At 36.3% G+C, this 22,194-nt stretch overlaps 1 protein-coding gene across 1 annotated transcript; it reads right to left on the reverse strand.

Annotated features, from left to right (window-relative positions):
* Nucleotides 1–37: 37 nt before the first annotated feature.
* ttll11 (tubulin tyrosine ligase-like family, member 11) lies at nucleotides 38–21,921 on the reverse strand. The gene is made up of 10 exons (XM_028463210.1): nucleotides 20,636–21,921; nucleotides 15,801–15,900; nucleotides 14,598–14,731; nucleotides 13,054–13,344; nucleotides 12,028–12,312; nucleotides 11,832–11,927; nucleotides 10,611–10,723; nucleotides 4,436–4,672; nucleotides 3,146–3,252; nucleotides 38–2,716 (listed from the first exon to the last, which is right to left on the reverse strand). Exons 1-10 carry the CDS (start codon nucleotides 21,137–21,139, stop codon nucleotides 2,400–2,402), a joined length of 2,184 nt encoding a protein of 727 aa, XP_028319011.1. The 5' UTR covers nucleotides 21,140–21,921; the 3' UTR covers nucleotides 38–2,399.
* Between the last annotated feature and the right edge of the window lie 273 nt (nucleotides 21,922–22,194).

Consider the following 22,194-nt stretch of genomic DNA (forward strand, 5'->3'; position numbering starts at 1 on the left):
TGGGTAATAAACAGGAAGAAAAACAGTTTAACACATGTTTACCTTCCAACGAGCAGAATTACTTTTATTGTTTTCAGTGTTTTTTGGTACATATTCATCAGTAACATCTTCCTCCATGCCGAAATAAATACATTTAACGTCTGCGTGTTTCTTCAAAGCTGCCACAAATAATGTAGGTAGTTCTTCAACATAATCAAACAATACTTAGTGCGTGGCGTCGAGCTGCGTAGTGAATAAATACAGTAAGTTACACTTCATTGAGCGCGTCGTTGAGCATACGTTCCTTTAGTTGGAGTGCTGTTGTCAAGTGTTTGAGCATTCTTGTGTCGAATCAAAGTCGCATCGATCGTTAGCTGCAGTTTAAGATTCTGTGCCATGCAAACGCTTGAAAAACTCATTCTCCGTGGCATTTGCAAAGTGACAATTTACCTTTGAAAGGCTGAAATCAGCACTAACAGGCTGATAAAGGACGCACAACCCAGCCCATAGTGTCAAATAAGTTCCCTCACAGAGCAGAGGAGGAATAAACAGAACACACATTCGTACACACACACACACACACACACACAATCATCTCTGTGCAAACGTTGAAAAGCCGCCGTACGGTGTATGTTTTAGGACATCCTCAGGTCTCAGAGTGATTTATCAGAAAAACCATTTATCATACCAAAGTGCCTCATGAATCAGCAAAACCTCCATCAAATGACAAAGTCTCAGATTTCAAAATAAAAGTACCGTAGTCTTAATACCAAATACGGAAATCATTTAAATGACCTGAAACTTCAGGTTCTACGCCTGTTTTCTGCAACCATGCGTTCCCTCCCTCACTCACAAATAACACTTTCAGACTCTGGAGGAATAAAGGCATCACCACCATCTCAGACCTCTATGTTAATAACAATTTTCTAACCTTTTTACAATTGAAAGAAAAATATACACATTTCTTTCATTTTCTCCAGATTAGAAACTACATCCGCACAAATATTTCTAACTTCCAGTCGATGCAATCCCTGAGCAAACTTCATAATCTTATGAACCACAGTCCTGAATCGAAACAATTAGTCTCCAGATTTGTAAAACTTTTCATAGCACATAACCCTGTTTCCACACAGCATCTAAAGGAAGCATGGGAAAAAGATCTTTACGTGTCAGTTGGTCACGAGACCCACCTTAAAAACATTTATAGTTGTTCAATAAACTCTAAACACAAACGTATTCATTTAAAAATACTGCCCAGGCTTCATTACACCTGCACCAAATGACACACCTCTGTTTCTCCAACCTGTAAATCAGCTGACGACACTCTGGGTCACCTGTTCTGGTCTTGATCTAAACTAAACAAGTTCAGGTCAGATATTTTTAATTGCTTCTGTACAACTTAGTCCTTACACTAGATCATTCTACAGCCATCTTTGGCAAGACTCAACACTTAATGAACTTGTCTCATGTACAACAAAAAACATTACAATATGGCATGGTAGTGGAGAACTTGTTACAAGTGGAGAGGGTCCGATATAGTGTCTCTCTCAGCTCTTCAACCTTTGACAAAATGTGGCAACCTAAAGTTTTATTTTGCTTAAATAACTTTGTGCAAATAGTTGTCCACCTTTCTTTTATGCATACTGTGCTTGTACAGTCCTAGGCCAATGAAAAATATCGTAATCTCTTGATTCATTAAAAATCTCTATTGTAAGATATCCTATAAGAACATGTCTTTGTTGTGTTGTTTAATTTCAACCCTGCCCTATGTTTCCTATTTCTCTAATTCCTCCTTGTCTAAGGGGTGCTTTTTTTGTCATTGTACTGTTTGAAAATTGAAGATGTAAAAATAAAATATATATTAAAAAAAGTACCCTACTCAGACTCAATGGCCTCAGGATGTAAAACAAAAACATGACAATGTATTTTGAAGAAACCGGAAATACACATATGTGCTGTTACAGATACGAGAGAAAGTTTAAAGCTGTTATTTTATTTATTTATTTTTAAAGGTTAAGATTATTTAACTATGTATTTATTAATCAAACAATACGTTGATATATTGTAACTTATTTTATTTTGAAGCCTGAGGCCATGTCATTTGACAGATGTTTTACTGATTCATGGTTCGGTTTGGTCTGATAAATGACAGATGCTGAGTCATGATACCTCACTCTGAGACCTGAGGATGTCCTAAAACATACACCTTTGCCTGTGTGCAAATTCATGTTCCCACAGACTTCAGTGGAGTGAAGCAGAAACGTTATCCCTGAAAACACATTTTTTTTTTTTAGTTTGTTCTGGAAATAAAGAAAAAAGGAGGACAGGAAGTAGCGAGTAGCTGCCGAGAGAAATCAGTGAGAAAAAGAAGAAATTCTCCGACATTCGTATCACGTTTTGGGGTCGTGACCTCTGCCCCGTCAGTTCTCCACGTTGGATCGTAGTGGGTGGGGCTTGAGCCTGTGGTGCAGCCTCTGGTCCTGACTGGAGGCTCGTCTGGTGGGGGTGGGGGAGTTGATGTGAGTGTTATTGGCGAGGTACCCTGTCTGAGACCTGACGGTTCGCGGCGGCGCCCGGCCGCAGCTCAGAGAGCGACGGTCCTCGCTGGCCGGCTGCGGGTCGAGCTGAGCCTCGCACAGATCCAACATGGCCGCCGCTTGCTCCTTCAGCGGCAGGGATTTGAACCTGCGACCTGCCAGGTTGAAAAAGGCTTCCACGAACGCTTGCAGTCCCATTCCTGTGGAAAACAAAACTAAGTCATAGGGCAGACATAGTCAAATGGCGGCCCTCGGTCTAATTCAAGTGTTTTTCAACCTTGGGGTCACCTGGAATTCAAATGAAGTTGCCTGAAATGTCTGGTAATTGATTAAAAAAATATATATATATACATCACTGAATAAATATTTTTTTATTATTAAATGATATTTATTGACATTGAAATGGGGTCACGATCCAAAAAAGGTTGGGATCCACTGGTGTAATTGTATGTGGCCCCCAATGTAAACGCACAAATTTATATTAAAATACACAAAACATCAGCAAAAATACACTAAAATATTACAAATTACAAAAATAAAACGTTTTTGCTCGCTGTCGCAACTTAAGGATTCCTGCCTCTCCGTCCTCTGCAGAGCTGTGTTTTTATACGTGTGTGTGTGTGTGTTACCTGCTTCTCTAACGTCAGCTGCTGCTCCTGACCAGCGGCGTGTGATGTCGATGTAGAGGATGTCGACTGAAGCCATGGTGAAGTTAGTGTTGCTCAATTTACACGTTCTAAAGATGGATGGAAAATCTTAGTCTGAGCGTATGATGCAGATATTTCTAATATATTCATCAACAATGACACATTGTTACTTTTATTAACTGAATCTTGACAAAAACTAGACTTGATAAACAAGAAGTTTGTATGTGAAAAGTCAAAGCCTGTGTGCAGGCTGTGGTCATTTTCTTGTCTAAATATTTTTGTAAACTACATTTTTCTAAGTGACAATAATGAGACTATTACTATTTTTTGTTAAAAATGATTAAAAATATAGTGATATTTTCATCTATTTGGACCAAATCCAATCAGAACTCGTGACCATGTGGTTTTACGCATTGATTACATTAAATCTGTTTGTGTGTTTCCAAATACTAATACTTTACTTTAATAATCTTTTAAAAAATTAAATAAAATCTTGTGCTTTATATTTTAGTCTGTAACAGATTTAGTCAACTGAAATGTTAATGACTTAAATGATAGAAAGCCAAAAGTAGTTACTTTTCAAAGGAACAAAAGCTCAAATTAATTTAAAAAAATTAAACAGCACACTACATTATAATAAAAAATCAACAACTGGTACATTTAATTGCGAGAAATAAAAATTATTCTAATGATTATATTAAAAGTAAATTATATATTTCACTAAATACTACTAATACTATCATAATGAAAACTGCTAAAACAAATTACTGTAAATTATTTTCTTTTTTTTTTCTGGACAGAGGTTGAATTTTTTTAATCAAGTTAATCACATGATCTTCTGTGTTACTTTGCGGTTATGATGTCCAATATAAGTACTCTATACATATAAAAATGCTTATAAAATGTGCATTTCCTTTAACCAGAAGCAGTGAAACTAAAAGTTTTAAATTCCAACATAAAAATTATAGTACATTAAAATTAAAATTAAATAAATAAAACAATTATATGGCAATAACAAACTAAACATACTAGATAACATATGGTTATTTACAGCTTTACAGTAACAATCATTGTATTGCACAGTTGCAATGGTAGCTACACAGCACGTTATCAGAGAAAAGGGTCTCGAAACTTAACATTTTTTTTAAAAACATATAAATTGATAATGAAGTCTGACAAAGAAAACACTATTTACAGTCAATGTACATTTAGTTAGTTTGAATATTAATGACATTATGTTTTAATTGGACCAATGACGACAGATGAACTGACCTGATGAAGGTGCGGAATGCGGTGGGACCGAGGCGCATGTTTCCTTTGACCCCGAGGAAGCGGATGAAGAGGGAGGAGATGCGCTCCACCAGCCTCAGGTGGTTGAACTGTTTGGCGTATTTTGGGTAAACCTGCTTCAGGCACAGCGAGGGCAGAGCGACGCTTTCCTCTGGACTTTTCTCCTGGGATTCTGCGTCTAACGGCGTCACGTCCAACACGCCAGGCTTTGATTGTGAGCTTTGATGTGGAAACAAAGGCAGAAAGACCAACTTTAGATTATTTACTCTGTTAATTATTAATCTTTTAAACCTAGATTCATTCTTTTCATTTAGCAGCTGATGCAGGCGACACATCACACTCATAAGGCCATTTATTTTTTCTTTAGTTGGTTTACGAACTCGCCAACGGTGATTTTGTCAAAATTTAAACAAAAATAAAATTACTTTTCATGGCTTTTTTTTTTCTTTTTCCTTTTGTGCTAAAAAAAAAAAAAATGTTTTACCTGTTAAAAGATCGTGTGATATTAGTTTTTAACATATTTAATGTTTTACATGAAATATAAAACAAAATTCAATTCAAGGACATGAGTGTCACGAGTATTGATTCTGTAGCGGCTGTGTAGAGGTTGGGGAAAATGGCGGCGTATCTCAGCTTCGTGATTGAGGGAAGTAGTTTGAAAAAAGATATTTTCCTTAAGTGCAGTTTAACAGATACATTGGTAGAAATGATCTCAGTTCTTTTGGAAAGCGAGGTAAAATATATCGGTGTCACCATATGAAAATTAAGATATGATAACTTGTGATTCTTCGACACCGATCCACGTGGTCGCTGGGTTTTGGGTGTAAATTTCATACTTTTTCAAATAAAATTGATTTATTTGATTGTCTGAAATAACATTGAATTTTATCGATTTATGAATTATTAAGTATAGCCTTATATTTATAGGCTGGATGCTTTTAATGTTTTAAATGATGATTCATATTTTTGAATTTATTAATTTAATTTAATGTATTAAACTAATTTCTTTTATGTTATTTATTTAAAAAGCATGTTTAGTTTTTCAATATAATATGTCTTGCCTTCAGATAGCTTGGACATTTCCCAAATCTCAATTTATGTTTTGAAATTTTTTCTTTAACTTTGTGAAGCTTAGATCTCGATCTGTAGATCATGATTGAGAAGAATTCAAGCAAAAATGTTCCAAAATACAGATTCTCATCAGAAATCTCAGAATGTAAAGCTGGATCTGTTTATGTAGCATCTTGGTCGGCCATATCGATTCTCCTTGTTTATCTGTCTCATCCTCAGTCGGACATCTTGCATCGATGTGTTTTTTGGGGGTTTGAGCATCTTTTCAACTTTTGTATTTGTTCTGTTTCCATGGCAACAATTTTGACTGTCTTTTTGAAGGGTAGGGATTGTTTCCTGTGCAGTGGTGTCTCATGGTCGTATTGTTTAGCCATTTTGAGAATTTGGGGAAGTTGAGACATCTGTTTTTAAGAGTAAATACACTCTTTTTTGAATAAATTCAAGTTGAATGTATGTTAGTGTTTGTTCTGTTTGTTAAATGAGAAGGGAACTTGCTTGTAAGTTCTTGTGTAAGACTTTTTTTTTTATTTTTTAAATACCCGCCGAACTTGCAAAAGGAGCAAAAACAATAAAAAAAAAATAAAATTTTGACACCAACATGGGATTTTCATTTCAAAATTTTTGAAACCAACTAAAATAAAATAAATGGCCTAATGTGGGGAAAAAAAGAAGAAAAATTATGATGAATGATGCATAAATAACTTGTAATTGTCCTGTGTTTTTAATGCCACTGGTTTCATGTTTCATCATAGGTTTTTGTCGTCTATATCTTGTTTAAAGAGGCAATAACTAAACTATGACTAATCAAAAAATAAATAAATACATGTAAACAAAAACTATACAAGAAAAAAAAAAAGAATATATATATATATTCGTTGACTAATAAAAACTATTCTATAATGTTCACATGGGACAAAATCCAGATTCTTTTTTTTGGAAGCTATCCAATCAACTACTTTTGTTCTGTGGAATTTAGTCGACTAAATCTTTAACAGATTTACTGCAGTTGACTTAATGACATTTAGGTGATTGAAACTGCCTATTCACAAACATTAATACCATCACGTTTCACTTGAATAGAATCTTAAAAAAACATAAATTCCTATGCTTTATATTTAGTCATTTAGTTGACTAAAACTAGGACTATAACTGAAATAGTCCTAAATTTAAATTTGCTGTTAAAATCTCCTTATATCTACAATTAGTGATGCATGAACCAATAAACAAGAGATTTACTATTAATTTAAAACTTTTTATTGAGTCTTTGTAACTACTTTTATCAGCTATTAATTTCATGTGACAATTATAGTTGACTAAAATGTAAAATGTAGGAGTTTATGCATTTTAAAAAAATGAAATGCCCATTGATCAACCTGATATTGGATGGTATTAATGTTTGTAAACACACGCACAAACACATTTGATGTGATCAATGATCAAGAACACCACATGGTCACATGACTTCTGATTGGATTTTGTCCCATGTGACGAAATTATAGTTTAGTTTTTATTAGTGAATGAAATAAAATCTATCTATTTCCATTAGTCATAGTGTCATTATTGTCACCTAAAAAATGTGTTTATTTAATATTTTTAATAATATTTTTTTTATCATAGTCAAAAAGATGTACTGAATTAGTTTGGGTAGATGATAACATGGTTTTAAATAATTTGCTGATTAATCTGATTACTTACAGATCATGTGATCACAAACTTTGACCGACTATTAAAAAGAGCAAAGGCCAATTTTCTTGTAATTTAAACAGAATCTTTTGTGCAGTGTCACTTGTCTAATGTGATGAAATAATAGTTTAGTTTTTATCAGTCGACAAAACTAATATAATGTATATTTTGATTTAGTTTTCGCTCACATTTTCAATTATTTTTATTTTGTATAGTCTAGTTATTGTCGACAAAAAATTATGACAAAACTTTTTAGTCGACAAAATTACCCCTGGTACCAATTAAATTAAATAATAAATAAGAAGCTTGAGGAAAAATGTGTGAAACCAGTGTGAAGCAACTCTAAAGGTTCTAACTGTGTCCTCTATTCTCTCTGCCATGCTTTACCACTGGGATTCACCCAGTGCTGCTTTGCATTGAAATGTAATGTGAGCTTTAAGTTTGCTGGGTTTCTGCTTGACAGACATCTCCCTCTACTTTATTTATCCCCTTGTAGACCCTGTTAAATTATTTCACTAATGTTCCTTGTATCACACAGTGCACAGAGGAACCTTGAACAATTCCCAACATGAAAACTTATGGACAGAAATATCACCTTTGAGCATGTTTCAGCCATAGATTTGTACATTTCCATGACAGCATGCATTAAGTAAAGCTGCAGACGGTGAAAAATAAAAAATCCAACAAGGCCGTTTCTTTGTCTGTGCATTAGTAAGCAGTGTGACTGCCACTCAGCGCTGCTGCTGCTGAATGTTTCATAGAATCAATCATCCTTCTGGAGCCTGAATGACACCACCCACGTCTATTTGGGCTAAAAACAGCAGAGTTTCTGAGGCAGTCTGACAGGCTGACAGACAGTGAGGAAACGTCCACAAACGTCTGTAATAACCTTCACCTCCAGCCTCTGCACAGACAGAGGCTCGTGTCTTTACATTAGCTGAGTGCCATAGCAGGATGAGTCGACATAATTCACCTGTCATCAGCCACCTCAGAGGCCTCGGCATCAAACAATCATGAACTGGAAAATTACTCAATGTGTTGATGGACAGAAAAACTTTATTTTCGTCCTGTCATTCCACCTTTTTTCAGCATTACTTTCTTCATGAATGCTAGGCTAATGCTAGGTTAATGCTGCCAAGTTATTGCTATTGCTAAACTAATGTTAATGCTAATATTACGCTAATGCTATTGCTTGGTTAATGTTAATTCTAAGATAATGTCACTGCTAGGCTAATGCTAATACAAGGCTAATGTTAATGCTATTACTAAATTTAAGATAATGCTAGGCTAATGCTAGGTTAAAGTTAATGCTAGGTCAATGCTAGTGCTATGCTAATGATATTGCTAGCATATTGTTATTGCTAGGCTAATGTTATTGTTGGACTAATGTTAAGTTATAGCTAGGCTAATGCTACGATAATGTTATTGCTAAGCTAATGCTATGTTAATGGTAGGTTATTGCTAATGCTAGGCTAATTCTAATGCAAGGCTAATGCTATTACTAGGTTAATGTTACTGCTACATTAATGCTAATGTAAGGCTAATGCTATTGCTAGACTAATGCTAGGATAATGTTAAGCTAATGTTTGGTTATTGTTAATGCTAGGCAAATGCTAAGCTAATGCTAATGCAGTGCTCGACGAAGCGGGCCAGCACCTGCATCCTTCACTTGCATTTTCTTCATGAAATGCAAATGATCTAATTGCAGATTATTCTCGCCTCTTGCTTTTATCCAGACTGGGATGGCTTCTTTTTTATCCTAAGTTTGTAAATAACCCTCAGACACTTTCTATGCAGAATAAATGAGCGAGAGGAGAGTAGTAGCGCTACATTACTGAGCCACACACACTCCATCCATTCACAACGCCTCTTCACACAGAGGTGGGAAAAGTTTTTGGACGCACAGATAAATCATTAAGAATCAGTCTCAAAGTTAAACTTATGTTGTCAGATACAGTCTGACTAAAGCATTAAAACCCTTGAAATAATTTAATTTAATTATCCTGACAAGAAACTCTGCAGTGTGGACAGTCATTTAGTGATTTTTTGTTTCAAGATAATAATTTAAATGAAAGGAAATTATTACATAAAGCTGCACAAAACAACTTGTTTTTGCTCTTTGTATTCAGTCTAGAAGGTTAGAGGTCAGCAAGAATTTAAACATTGAAGATTTTAAGCCAGAAAAGAAAAGAAAAAAAAGGACTTTTGATTAATTTTATTAATGTTTTTAAATGGAACATACAAAGAGAAAAGAAAAGTGAGTTGTGATCATGGGCTGAGGAATTATTTGACTCAAAGATAATGATTTAAATGTGCTTGTTTTTTCTATAAAAAAGAAAATTAATTTAAAGTGTAAAATTTTCAACAACAGAAGGTTTCCTCTTCCTCACCTGCACAACGAGGCAAATAAAAAAAAAAAAAAACAGTCTGAGAAAAAATGAAGTCACAGGAGAGATTATAGAAATGCTCAAAATTGAGACGTTGAAAGGACAGAAACAGGAAATACGATTGAGGGTTTTAAAAAAAGATAATAAGCTCAAACGGTGGAGGAGATTTATTGTTAGACATCATGTGGAGCCCCCGTACGGACACAGGAACGAGGAATTTTTTGCCGCGGCTGGACCCAATTAAATTTTTCCATTTAACAAGAGAGAACTGTGGAGTGATGCTGAGCTGGGCTGTGCGGATGTTTGGGGGGGGTGAGATATCACGTCCTCAGAAGTGGATATGCAGACAAAGCTCTGCGTGTAAGGATGCCAACTTCAACGTGTGAACATGTGCACGTGTACAACGGCATATCAGGTCCACATTAAAATAAAAAAAAAATCGGAGCACTACAGGTTTAAAGCTGTACGGTAATATAAATAAGTAAAGTCGTAATATTTTGAGAACAAAGTCATAATTTTATTAAATTAAAGCCATATCTTAAAAAACTTGTAAAGTTATAGCGCTCAGAATTCCCTGTTGAAATGAACGCAACAAAACACCGATAGCCTTGAAGTCGACCACTTCCATTCACTTCCTCCTCCACAATAAAAGAGGCTATTTGCTCCATATCCGTCTGGTTCTTTAGTCGGAACAAATGCAAATTTCTGCAAAGTGAATTTAAAGTCCTTAAAGTGATAACAGTGGTGATTATGGACCAAAAGGCTCAGTATTTCATCATGTGTGAAATCTAAAGAGAAATATAATCTCACTAAATGCTCCATATTCTCAATTAAACACAAGTGACCACAACACACACAAGATCATGTTTGTATTTCATTTTTACTGTAATTAAATTACCACTTTATTCTCAAAATATTACGAATTTAAAATTAAATGAAAATCTGGGCACTACGATATTAATGTGACAATAATATATATGTTGTACACGTGAGTGTGTGTGTGTGTGTGTATTTACATTGTCGTTTTCTTCTGACCCGGGTCCATCAAACGCAGAGTGTCCCTGATCACGCCCACTTTAACCTCCTCATCCACAGGACTGGGGACGTATTCAAAAACTCCCGGAGTCATCTGAAACAAATCCATCATATTTCATATTTCACATCTCACCCTTTGATATCTGAGAACAAAAACTGACCTGGATAGAAATAGAAACTTGATTTCAGAGATATTAACCATAGTTAGGCTCTACTAATACTTATAGTTGGAGTACATGTATTTGACTTTGGTTTACTAGTGCATGAGTAAATTTTACTGAAGCATAAAGTGTAGCAGTGCGTAGTAAAACATTTGCTAATGAAGGGGCGGGGAAAAACTAAATCAGGCTCGCCATTGGCATTTGAAAACATTAGAACCAATCAGGAAGCTGGATTTGGTTATAATTCTCCTACTTCTTTTGCAATGGGTCTACTAGAACTAGTAGTGAGATTGTCAGTGTACTAGTGGTACTTTTAAACAAAAATTACCGGTAGGTTTCACGCAGCGTTCACTGCAGCAGCAACGCATGTCGAGTTAGTTCGTTAGCATTAGCTTGTGAGCATTAGCTTAGCAGAAGCCCCATGATATCCATTATGTTAAAAGGAAAAGTAGCATGTTTAACTACTGCTCATTTAACCTGAACTTAGTTGCACTTCAGCTTTCATATTAATATTGTATTATTTTCATGTATAAAAACACAAGCAGAAGAGTCAGGTAAACTTAATATGTATTTTTATTAAAAACGTGTTGAGCATTGAAAATGAGAGCAGAAAAGTGTTGGTTGGACTTTATTCAAATAAAATGTGATTATGTTTGACATTAAATGTTGTTTACTTGTTTGTTTATGTCCATCATTAATTTATAGACTATTCTCTTACGAGAAACAACAGGAATCTATGAAAGCTCACCTGCACTGTACAGTATCCTAGGATTTATTTCACTCACACTGGACACATGATTATTTTGGATAAAATGTTATTGAATCGATTCGGATCAAATCTTTCTAAATTAACCAATATCATCCATTAATTGAATTGGCAACAAGGAATTGGAATCGTGAAGAACTAATTGTTAAACCCCTCATGATAGAGTAAAATATGATGTGATACTAGTAGTACTAGTAGACTGTTACTAGTAAAAACTCAAAGCTTGACCAGTAGAGCTTAATTATGGTTATTATCACTGATATGTTTATTCCTACCTCCTGTTCATGTTCGATCCTCATACTGGGGTTGGAGTTGACCTCTAATAACACTGGCTTAAGGTTTTTCATCAGCAGGATATCAAAACCTAAAATCTGTAACAACATAGGACAAATTATTGCTTCCTGTAGTGCTTTTAATATCAATAGTTTGAATATTGAATATCTTTTTTATATAAATCTTCAATCCACTCACCTGGAAGCATGTGGGTCCTGGTTTACCAGGTGGTATATCAGCCTGATAGTAGACCTTGAGCTCAGGAACCACAGCGATGGTGGTTTTAATCACCAGGGCGATGATATCCGACCACACTCTCTTAATGTCGACCCCTTTAGCTGCCAGCCTGTACAGGACGCTGGACAGTGTGCGCTTGCTGCCTGTGTTCTGGCTGTCTGAGTGCACAAAGTTTTCACTGTGGACATTCAGGGAGTAGTTGGTCAGATGCATGAAGACGTGGCTCAAGTTCTTCTGGCTTGGCTCCTGCACCGTCAGAATAAAAATGAGCTCAGAGACCTGAGAAACAACTATGACAGCTGATCCACTACTGTCCAGGAAATTTATTATTATTCACACCATAGTATATAGTCATCTTAAAGATGTAAATCCTTGTTTTAATCAAAACTAAAATGGGTTGAAAGTGACCAAAAATGATGGAAAAGGTGGTGAAATGGGATTTTAAAAACCACTGAAATTGGTTAAAAGTTGCAAATCAGAGTGGCCAAAAACAGACCGAAAAAAGTGGTAAAAAATGGTTTAAAGTGTTAATATTAGCTTAAAAGTGGCAGAAATGGGGGATGAGGAGTAATGTACTTCAAAAAGTAGCAAACATTTGTTTAAACAGTCAAATAATGGGCATGACAAATCGTGAATGTGGTTAAATTAGGAAAAAAAGGCATGAAATATGATAAAAAGAGGTTAAAAGTGACAATAATGGGTCAACATATGTGACATTAGGTGGAAAAAGAGGAGAAAAGTGGTGGAAAGGGTTTATAAGTGCTGAAAATGTCCGAAAAGGCATTGAAATTTGATGGACAAATAGCAGAATAGTAATGTAGCAAAAACGCATTAAAAGGAACCAAAATATGGACAAAAAAAGTGATGGAAATAGGTTAAAATCTGACAAGTTTGGTGTAGTTGCAAAGAAGGGTAAAAATAAGCAAAAATAGGCTTCACTTGGTCAATAAATATTCCTAGGTTGAGAAGCCCTGTATCAGTGTCTACCTGGTAGGGCTCGGTGCAGAAGCGAGTAAGGCCTTCTTTGGCAATGTAGATCTCCAGCGGCTCCAGGGACTTGATCAGGACGTAGAGGCGGATGTCGAACTTGAGCTTGTCGATGAGCAGTGGTTTCTGGATGTACTCCTGCACCACGCCCTGTTTGGCATGGGAACCCGACACAAGCTTCAGGTCGCTGGGGTCCCTGATGAGGTAGATCCCGTCCCCCTGGGAGCCCCCGTCCGGCTTCACAATGAAGGTGGGGTTCACTGTGGAGTCGTTCTCCTTCACCATACGGATCTACATTGACAGGACATTCATATTAGGAAGAGTGGTTCAATGCAGGGGTTCTCAACCTTGGGGTCAGGACCCCATTTGGGGAGACATTGGGAGGGGTTCGCCAGATGCCTTTAAGAAACTAGGAATATTTTTTCAACAAATTGAGCCCATTTTTGCTTATTTTTACCTTTTTTCTGTAACTACATCAAACTATTTATCATTTTTTCTTGGCGTATTTTTGGTCCTTTTAATAAATTTTTGCTACATTACTTCCATTTCTGTCACTTCTCATCACGTTTCAATGCCTTTTCTGCACATTTTTTCATTTCCAAAACACTTTACCTACCCGATATCGTATATTTTGACCGATTATTGTCACTTTCAACCTATTTTCACCATATTTCATACTTATTTTTTGCCAATTTAACCACATTCACAAAATGGCATGCCCATTATTTGCCAGTTTAAACTAATTGTTTCTGTCCACTCTAATTTGCAACTTTTAACCAATTTCTGTGATTCTTAAAATCCCATTTCACCACCTTTTCCCCCATTTTTGGCCACTTTTAATCCATTATATTTCTGGTTAAAACAAGCTTTTACATATCTAAGATGCCTATATATTATGACGCAAATAATACTAAACTTCCTGGTTAACAGTGGACATTATTCAGATCAATAAATAAATAAATAAATAAATGTGGTTATCACAGATTCATAGAACAATGGACCATCATTTTTATGACTTTATGTATGGGCTCCAAAAATCTCTCCCCTTTATTCGCCCTTTTATACAGTAGATCCACTGAAATTAAACCAAATCAGGAAAAAAGTTCGAGGCCACGCCCACTGCTTTCTCCTTTCAATCAGACTCATTATGCAACTCATGAATTCAATGCATGTAATCCCTTTGTGTTACAGAAGATATCTCTGCTGATAATTCCTTGAGTGATGCTGCAGCGCCCTCTGCTGTGCAAAAATGTGTGTGAACCAAATCAATTCATCCCTCCACCCTGTGCTAATGCTGGATGACATCACTTTTCTTAGACACCGCCATGTTGAACAGCTCTGCTGCACTTCCTTTACTGATCCAAGATGATCACACACATTAGATGAATTAATTGTTTTTATGGATATTGTGTTGCAAAAAATTATTATATGGGGCCATTTTTGCAGCTTGTTTATTTACCTCAGTTGTTTTCTCATTATTCCTAATTTTTTTGCTGTTAAACGACAGTCCAGGGAGGGACTGGAAAGGTTGGAAATATAAAGACCTGTGTGGAAAACTGCTGATACTCATCAGGCAGGATCCAGGAACGGGGGTAGAAATCGTATTCCTCGGGAAAAATATCTTGCATAGTTCGGACTGCTCGACTCATGTTGATCTTTCGCAGCATTTCTACCATTCCTGCAAAGAAAATGTAGAGTTTAAAAAAAAGAAGTTTTTTTTAAACCTAAATTGGCAGAAAAATTGTCTCTTTTAATTCTGTCTTAGAACAAAGTTAACAAGCACAATAAAAACCATCAGATTCCTCCACTTATTGATTATTCATGTGACTGTTCTTAACCTTTTCATCCCGCAACCCCAATCCATAAAGTCAGCAAAATGATGGTCCATTGTCCTATTAATTTATTTATTGATCTGAATAATATCCACTGTTATCCAGGAAGTTCATTATTACATGTGGTGGTAATGTAATTTAAAAAGAATGAACAATTAGTTTAAACTGACAAATAATGGGCTTGACAAATCGTGAATGTGGTTCAATTGGCAAAAATAATCATGAAATACAGTGAAGAGGTTAAAAGTGACAATAATGGGTCAACATATGTGACAGTAGCTGGAAAAATGGTGGAAACGTCTTGAAAGTAGAACAATTGTGTAGAAAATGCATTGAAATGTGATGGAAAAGTGGCACAAATGGGAGTAATGTAGCAAAAATGCATTAAAAGGAGCAAAAATATGGCAGAAAAAGTGATGAAAATAGGCTAAAATATGACAAGTTGGGTGTAGTTGCAGAAAAACAATTGCAGTTCCATGATAACAAGAAACTAGATCAACGTGACTGTTCTCTCGTTTTACATTTGCAAATATGTAAACTGGTCAGATGATGTTGACTTTAGCTTGTCTGGTTTCCACAATAGGAACTGTTGTTGATTTGTCCTCACTAAAGTAATTTACGATCTTTTCATGGAGAATGAAAGCAAATGATCAAAGCAAAGGGCAGCATCAGTGTTGATTTGAATGGACTCGATCAATTTCAACCCATTTGTTTGGAAGTCAAACATCAGGAAAGTGCACAGCACCAAAGGAAGCTGGGGATTAATTCTTACACATGGTTTGCAGTGTTTTGTGATTTTTTAATCACGCGATTAGAAAACACATTGTTCTAATTTTGATCATTAATTATTCACAGAATCACAGATATTTTTAAGTTCACGGCTCAACCGAATAGACGTAAAGGTGTGTGAAATACCTGGGAACTTGTTGACTTGTCCTGAGACGATGTTTTCATTGTCATGAAATGAAACTCCGTGCCAGTAGATATCACAGGCTGCTCGTCTTCCCAAAGGAAACTAAAAGGAAAAACACATAGTAAAAAACTGGATTAGACAACAGTTAATCTAAGAAAGAGTTCTTTATTATGTTTATATGACTCAGGACATCATTAGTAGAGCGTGTCCTCCTAGTGATCCCAGCGTACTAGGCTAATCTATCCTAAAGGTGGCGTGTAGTCCGTGATGCTATAAAAGGATTTAGTGAGTAAGCAGATCCTGCTGGAAGAACTCAGCAGCTCTGACATCTACACACTCACACAAAACCTATAAGAACAGGTGTTTAGAGAGACTTTAGAAATACTCAATCCAATCTGAATTAAAACTCAAACTGAAATCTAATATATTCAAGCATCTTTAATGATATGTGAAGACTGAACCACTGCCTCCATCATGGCCTTTATTCATAAGAACAACCCTCAGAGATGGAGAAATATGTAATAGGGCAATACAATAAAGTTTGTGGATTAGTGCGTTTGGGGAGACATTTTGTGTATTATTATTATTTGTGTTATCAGCAGTATAACATAGGCTGGTTTCACCAAAAACAACTGTTTCTGACCAAAAAACAGAAAAACAACCTTTTTGTAAAAAAAAAAAAAAAAAATCAAGCAGAACAGTGACTTTGTCGCTAATATTTTTTGCTTTAGTGACACCACAAACATCTGAACAGTGGTTTCTATAAAACAGCAAAAACAACACTGATAAAGGGCTTTTGATGAAAAAATTATCATTTTTACCTGCAACCAGCAGTTCTGTCGGTGGGGTTAGCATTCTTAGCATGCTTATCAGCGGCTTTTTTAGGTGGAACACCTGTCTGCTTCCTTGATACTCCTACACCACCATGATCACCATCATCTCCTCCAACACTCTTACAACACGAACCACCCCTAACCAAAACCCATTCAAATATAAGTTACCTATATTTTTCCTCATCTGATTTTCCACGTTTCGCCAATCTCTCTCGATCTTCTCCTGGAATATGGATAAGTAGGAAGTAGTCGCGGTTTCTACTTCTGCTACCTGTGATCGGACATCCTGCTAACGTTGCTAAGTAAGATCTTTACATGGAAGGCTTTACGACACCCGTTCCCACTGAAAAACATAATTGATGTCTATAGACGTCACTGGCAGTCAACGGTACTAAACCAAGTATTGTCTATAGAAGTCAATGGCAGTCAATGAGTTCATATGAAAATCCGAGGTCAAGTCAGAGTTTGTTTTAGCGACACTTAGATGAATTATTAATTAATTAATCAGCCTAATTTCTTAGAGATACCACTGAGACGCATACGTAGCCATTCAATGACTTAATAAAGAGGCCTACGGCTTTATTGGATTAGCCGAGTTTAAGGCTAATCATTTCCCACTGATGAAGAGGAGGAGGCCATATGCTGAAAATCATTAGACAGCTGGACACAGATTACAAATGTAGAGACAATTTCATCCAATCTTTAAGTACAACTGTTTCTCAAATGGGGGTACGCAAGGGCACTACAGTGGGTACAGCGAGAGAGAGAGAAAAATTACCAAAATTAAGCATCTGACATTCTTTCTTTTTTCTGATTTATATTTCTTTGTTTTCATCACTGTTGTTGTTTTAACCAGTAAAGTCTCTGAGTTTCTAGAAAAGCACTTTTAAATAAAATGTACTATTATTATTATTGTTATAAAAAAAAAGGGGTTTATAAGGTTTATTTTTAGTTAAAAATGATAATCATACTAAAAAATTACCAGCAAAACTCTCAAAACCACAACAAAAACACACACAATAAGAGGCAAATATACTGAACAATAAAAAGAAATTAGAACATGAGCTGACAATACAAGGTCAGTCTTGGTCCCATATCAGGAGGGAGATGAATGGAAATGATAAAAACTAAATAAAAATGCTTTTCCTTTCCACTTATTTACAAATGGAAATTCTTTAAAATGTTTAAAATTAGTGACCACATGCAATTTGTAATAACTGCAGAGAATATCTGAGATGTTAATCCCGTGTGAATCGGCCATGACAGTAATTTGTAAAGTAAAACTTTCAACGCAAATGACCTACTATATTTTGCTGAACTCTGAAGTCCTGTGATAAAACTAATCCAATGTGAATAGGCATATCCGTGATTTGGTCAGAAATGGGCAGGATCTGATGCGTGATGTTGTTTTGTTTCCGGGATTCATGTTTATTTACTTTTGGCGAATAATGGACGCTGCATTGGAGTCCCGGGCCAGCAAAACTTTATCGGCCCGTAACGTTCAGAAGGCTGAAGAGAAGTTGTTTTAACATCAACTCAGACATACATCAATCATATCCGGAAAATGTCCGTAAATTTCAGCAAAATCTCAGGCTTTGGTTATCCCGTGCGAATGTGCCACATAAAAAGCAGACGTTGGGGGATCATTTAATTATTACATGGGATCCCCAGATAATACTTAACCCGTGCAAATGGGGCTTTAGTTGTTGTCTATGTTGCTGTGTTGTGTTATATGTAATTGTATAATGCACAAATAAGACAATCGTATGGGGTGTGGACTTCAGGAAGAGTAGCAATGGCTCTAGCCAACGATAATGGAGATCCAAATAACATAAAAATAAAGATAACAGGGGTACTTGAGCCAAAGAAGTCTGAGAATGACTGCTTGAGAGCAAATACATATTAGAAGCGTCCAAATGTAGAGTTTTACAAACACTGAGAAACACCTATTGGAGTTTCACGTTGATGACGGTGACTTTCAAAGGGAATCAGATCCTGTCCTCATGGGGAGGTTGACTTGGCAGACAGACACATGTAATGAATATGACTCATTGGTCTCATTGTGACACCAGACCTCAGACGGGTTAAGTGTCACGACGCTCGCTCAACAATGATGACACGTCCGCTCTCTACCATCTCATCCAATGGCCTTTCTCTACTTCTCCATGTATTATGAAACAGGGATTAATAATGGCTGATGGGGGAATAATTGCAGCCCACTCAGAATGAATGGATAATGATGATGGCTCTGAATAAAGTTAAATGCATCAATTAGCTGTGTGTGTGTAAATGTAATTAGAAGAACCCAATTTCAACTTTAATCTTGACTTTATTTATTAAATTTTTTCCAAATCCCTTATTTGCTATGGGCGCAATACTTTTTTTGGTTATATACCAAAAACCTCACAAAGTTAAAGTCCACGGGGCGACTGTAGCTCCAGAATTCATTGTCACACCATGGCCAAAACAAATATCAGCAAAAACCAGGGCGCAGAACTCTTTACACAAAAATACAAAGGACAAAAATGTTCCTCTTAAATCAAATTCTATTTTTAGTGAAATACAACAACAAAAAATTATATAAAATTATTGAAAAAATATTTAAATATAAGGTGGGCAGAATATTTTCATTTGCAGGAGCATTTGGTATGTTTTAGACAAAAACAAAAAAAAAAGCATTCAAGTTACCAATTAAATACAGTATTTACCAATGTTTTCCTTTGACTGCTACATAATTAGCTGTAGTTACGTGACCGACCAGCTGCTATCACCGTATACTTTCAACTTTATTCTTGATTTGCCCAAAATTATTTTTTGATCATTCCAAGGCATTATTCATCACAATGCTTGGCCCTAATCTGCTTCAGTAAAAAAAAAGGAACATTTCCTATATTTACAACAAAATAAAAAACAAAAATGGCAGATCGTACAGAAGCAGATTATGGCCAATTTTGATGGAGAAAATTATTTTGGCCTAATTAAGAATAAAGTCGATATATAATGTCAACATTAAAGTCGAAAAAACAAGACTAAAGTCAATGTTTTTCCGACACTGTGTTGTTTTTTTGTTATTTTATTGTAACGCGCTCTCTCTGAGTGTGACTGGCGTGTTGGTACCAGTGTTGTGAGAGGAGTACTGCATTTTAACAGATGAAACAATAGTGACGCATTACACTCTGAAATTACGCATATTATTTTATTTGATATATATAAAATCCACAGATTGAATTTCTGGGTGGGATCCTGTTGGCAGGGCGGGTGTTTATGTTGAGGGGGTGGGGTGCTCTGCCAAATAAACTATAGGGTAAACACTGATATTTGAACTTTATTCTCAAAAATGCAATTATAAAGGTAGGGTAGGTAATATTCTCCAGATACACTTTTTAAGTTTTTGGTTAAAATTGTCTTCATGTCCTGACAGAAATTAAGATTTTATGTGCTCTAAAAAAAAAAACGAGAAAATCCGTCATCTGTAAATCTGTAATAACTTCAACCAATGAAAAAATATGGGTGTTTTTTTTTTTTTTTTTTTAAACCAATCCCGTCTCCCTGTCTCCTAGCTTGTTCTCAACCCCTCGCGTGCAAGAGCCCACACTCAAAGCGTGTCACCGGTGACAGAGTTAAATCTGAGTTTTTAGTCACGTTTTTTACCATATATAATGATAAATATTAGTGTTTACCTAGCGCTGAATGAGACATGAGATCACATAGTTTCTACACAATGCAAGCGATGAGCTTAACTCTGCTTTTGGAGCACCGACGCTTGTGCATGTGAGTGAGGGGCGTGGCTTTAGAGGGAGTCCTCGGAGAATGCTACATTCAAAATCATGCTCGCTTTCAAAAATTACCTATGCTGCCTTTAATCTTGACATTTTGACTTTATTCTTGATTTTCCCAAAATTTCTATATCAAATTTGGCCCTAATCGGCTTCCGTAAAACAGAGTTTATCAAGCAATGCCAAAACTTACAGAGACCAAATGAAGTAAATGAAAAACAAACATACCTCTTTCCACTTTAGCTGTTTGATGCTAATCTTCAGCGCCTCCAGTGAGGTTTTGGCTTTGGACGTGTCCACGGTCACAGGTCGTCTCTTTCTCCCAGTTTTCACACCATCCTCGAAGCGAGTTTCTTGGAAGCTTTTGGATACGCCGCTTTTCACATAATTCCCATTGGGCTCAGATTTGCCTTCGAGTATTTTCCCAGTTCCTTTAATGTTGAGGGTCAGTTCGTACCCGAGTTGATTTAAATTCCTCTCGGCGTTAGCGGCAGAGATGTGAGTGAGAGTGTTATCTTTGAACAGCTTTCCCCTGCTTCTCCCTCTGTATTTACTGGGGATAGTAGAAGAAGTGGTGATGGATGGGTCTGTGCTGGTTGGGGTGTTGGGGGTGCTTGGGGAGACAGAGGGTGATGGGGGGGACACCAGCTCCTGGTCCCCGTCTCCATGATCCTGACCGAGGTTTTTCATTTGTTCAAGCTGAACCTTGGCTTTGACATAATGATCACTCATTATGTGGAATAACCACCACTGATGCTTGATGGGTAGGGGTAGCGAATCTACTGGCTGCCTACTTATCTTATGACAGCATATTTTATTTTAAAGGAAAGGGAGAGCAAAAGCCACGAAAATTGGACTTCTGATAAGTGCCATAATAACAGTGTAATTTAATACGTTTGTAAACATAAAAAAAAATCAAAAATTGACCTGACGTGATTAAAACTAATGTCAACAAAACATTTTTTTAATCAGTAGAATAAAAATAGCTCATTTAATTAAGTGTTAACACGAAATTAATTTGACAAATTCTGATTCAGTGCAGCTTGCACATTAGTTACCACGGTAACCAATAGATCTGAGACATCGTTAGTTTTGACGTTTAGCAGACGCGGTAAAGTGCGCATTGCTAGCTTGACCGAGCAATTATAAACAGCCATAACACAGTGAGGGAACACATCACAAAGATGTCAGCCAGCTGTTAACTCATCCTGGACACCGTATGAGAGCCGCAGTAGCAGCACTTGTCATATCAAATGCCACCACCTGCTGTTTTCATAAACACGGAAGCTAAACACACGAATGCTAGCTTCTCAAACTTCATTTACCCGCCTCTTATTAACAACTAAGGTGACGGGTTTCAAGCCTTACCGGTTCGGTTATTTACTTTTTCTATCAGCTGTTTTGTCGGGTGTTCTCAGTCCTGTCTCGTAGAGTCGTTTCTTTTTACGGTAACGACTGTTTTCGTGTGTGTCGTTAAGCAGCAGAAACAGCCCAGCTTCCATCTGCTGCGGACGGAGCCCCGATCACGTGCTGCGTTTGGGGAACCTCGTAATCCTCATTGATCTGGACAATATCGGCCGAATAGTATAAATGAGACGACGGCAAATAAATCGAAACAAATAGAATAAGAAATTACAGAAACTCATTTTTTCTTCTTTAAAATAATGTATTCTTAATTACTAAGAAAAAAACGGATTAATATTTTATATCGGTATTTTTACTGGGAAAAAAAGGTACGATCTCGACAACTAAGAATGATGATTTACAAATGCTTGGAAGGCAACAAG

The sequence above is a fragment of the Gouania willdenowi genome, chromosome 12 (assembly GCF_900634775.1).
Source record: "Gouania willdenowi chromosome 12, fGouWil2.1, whole genome shotgun sequence".
NCBI lineage: Eukaryota > Metazoa > Chordata > Actinopteri > Blenniiformes > Gobiesocidae > Gouania > Gouania willdenowi.

Coding starts and splice junctions, on each gene's coding strand:
- ttll11 (XM_028463210.1), bottom strand. CDS start 21,139: ATGAGTGATCATTATGTCAAAGCCAAGGTTCAGCTTGAACAAATGAAA. Junction 14,732..15,800: donor ACAAGTCAACAAGTTCCCAG/GTATTTCACACA, acceptor TTTTCTTTGCAG/GAATGGTAGAAATGCTGCGA. Junction 2,717..3,145: donor AGCTGACGTTAGAGAAGCAG/GTAACACACACA, acceptor TGTTTTCCACAG/GAATGGGACTGCAAGCGTTC.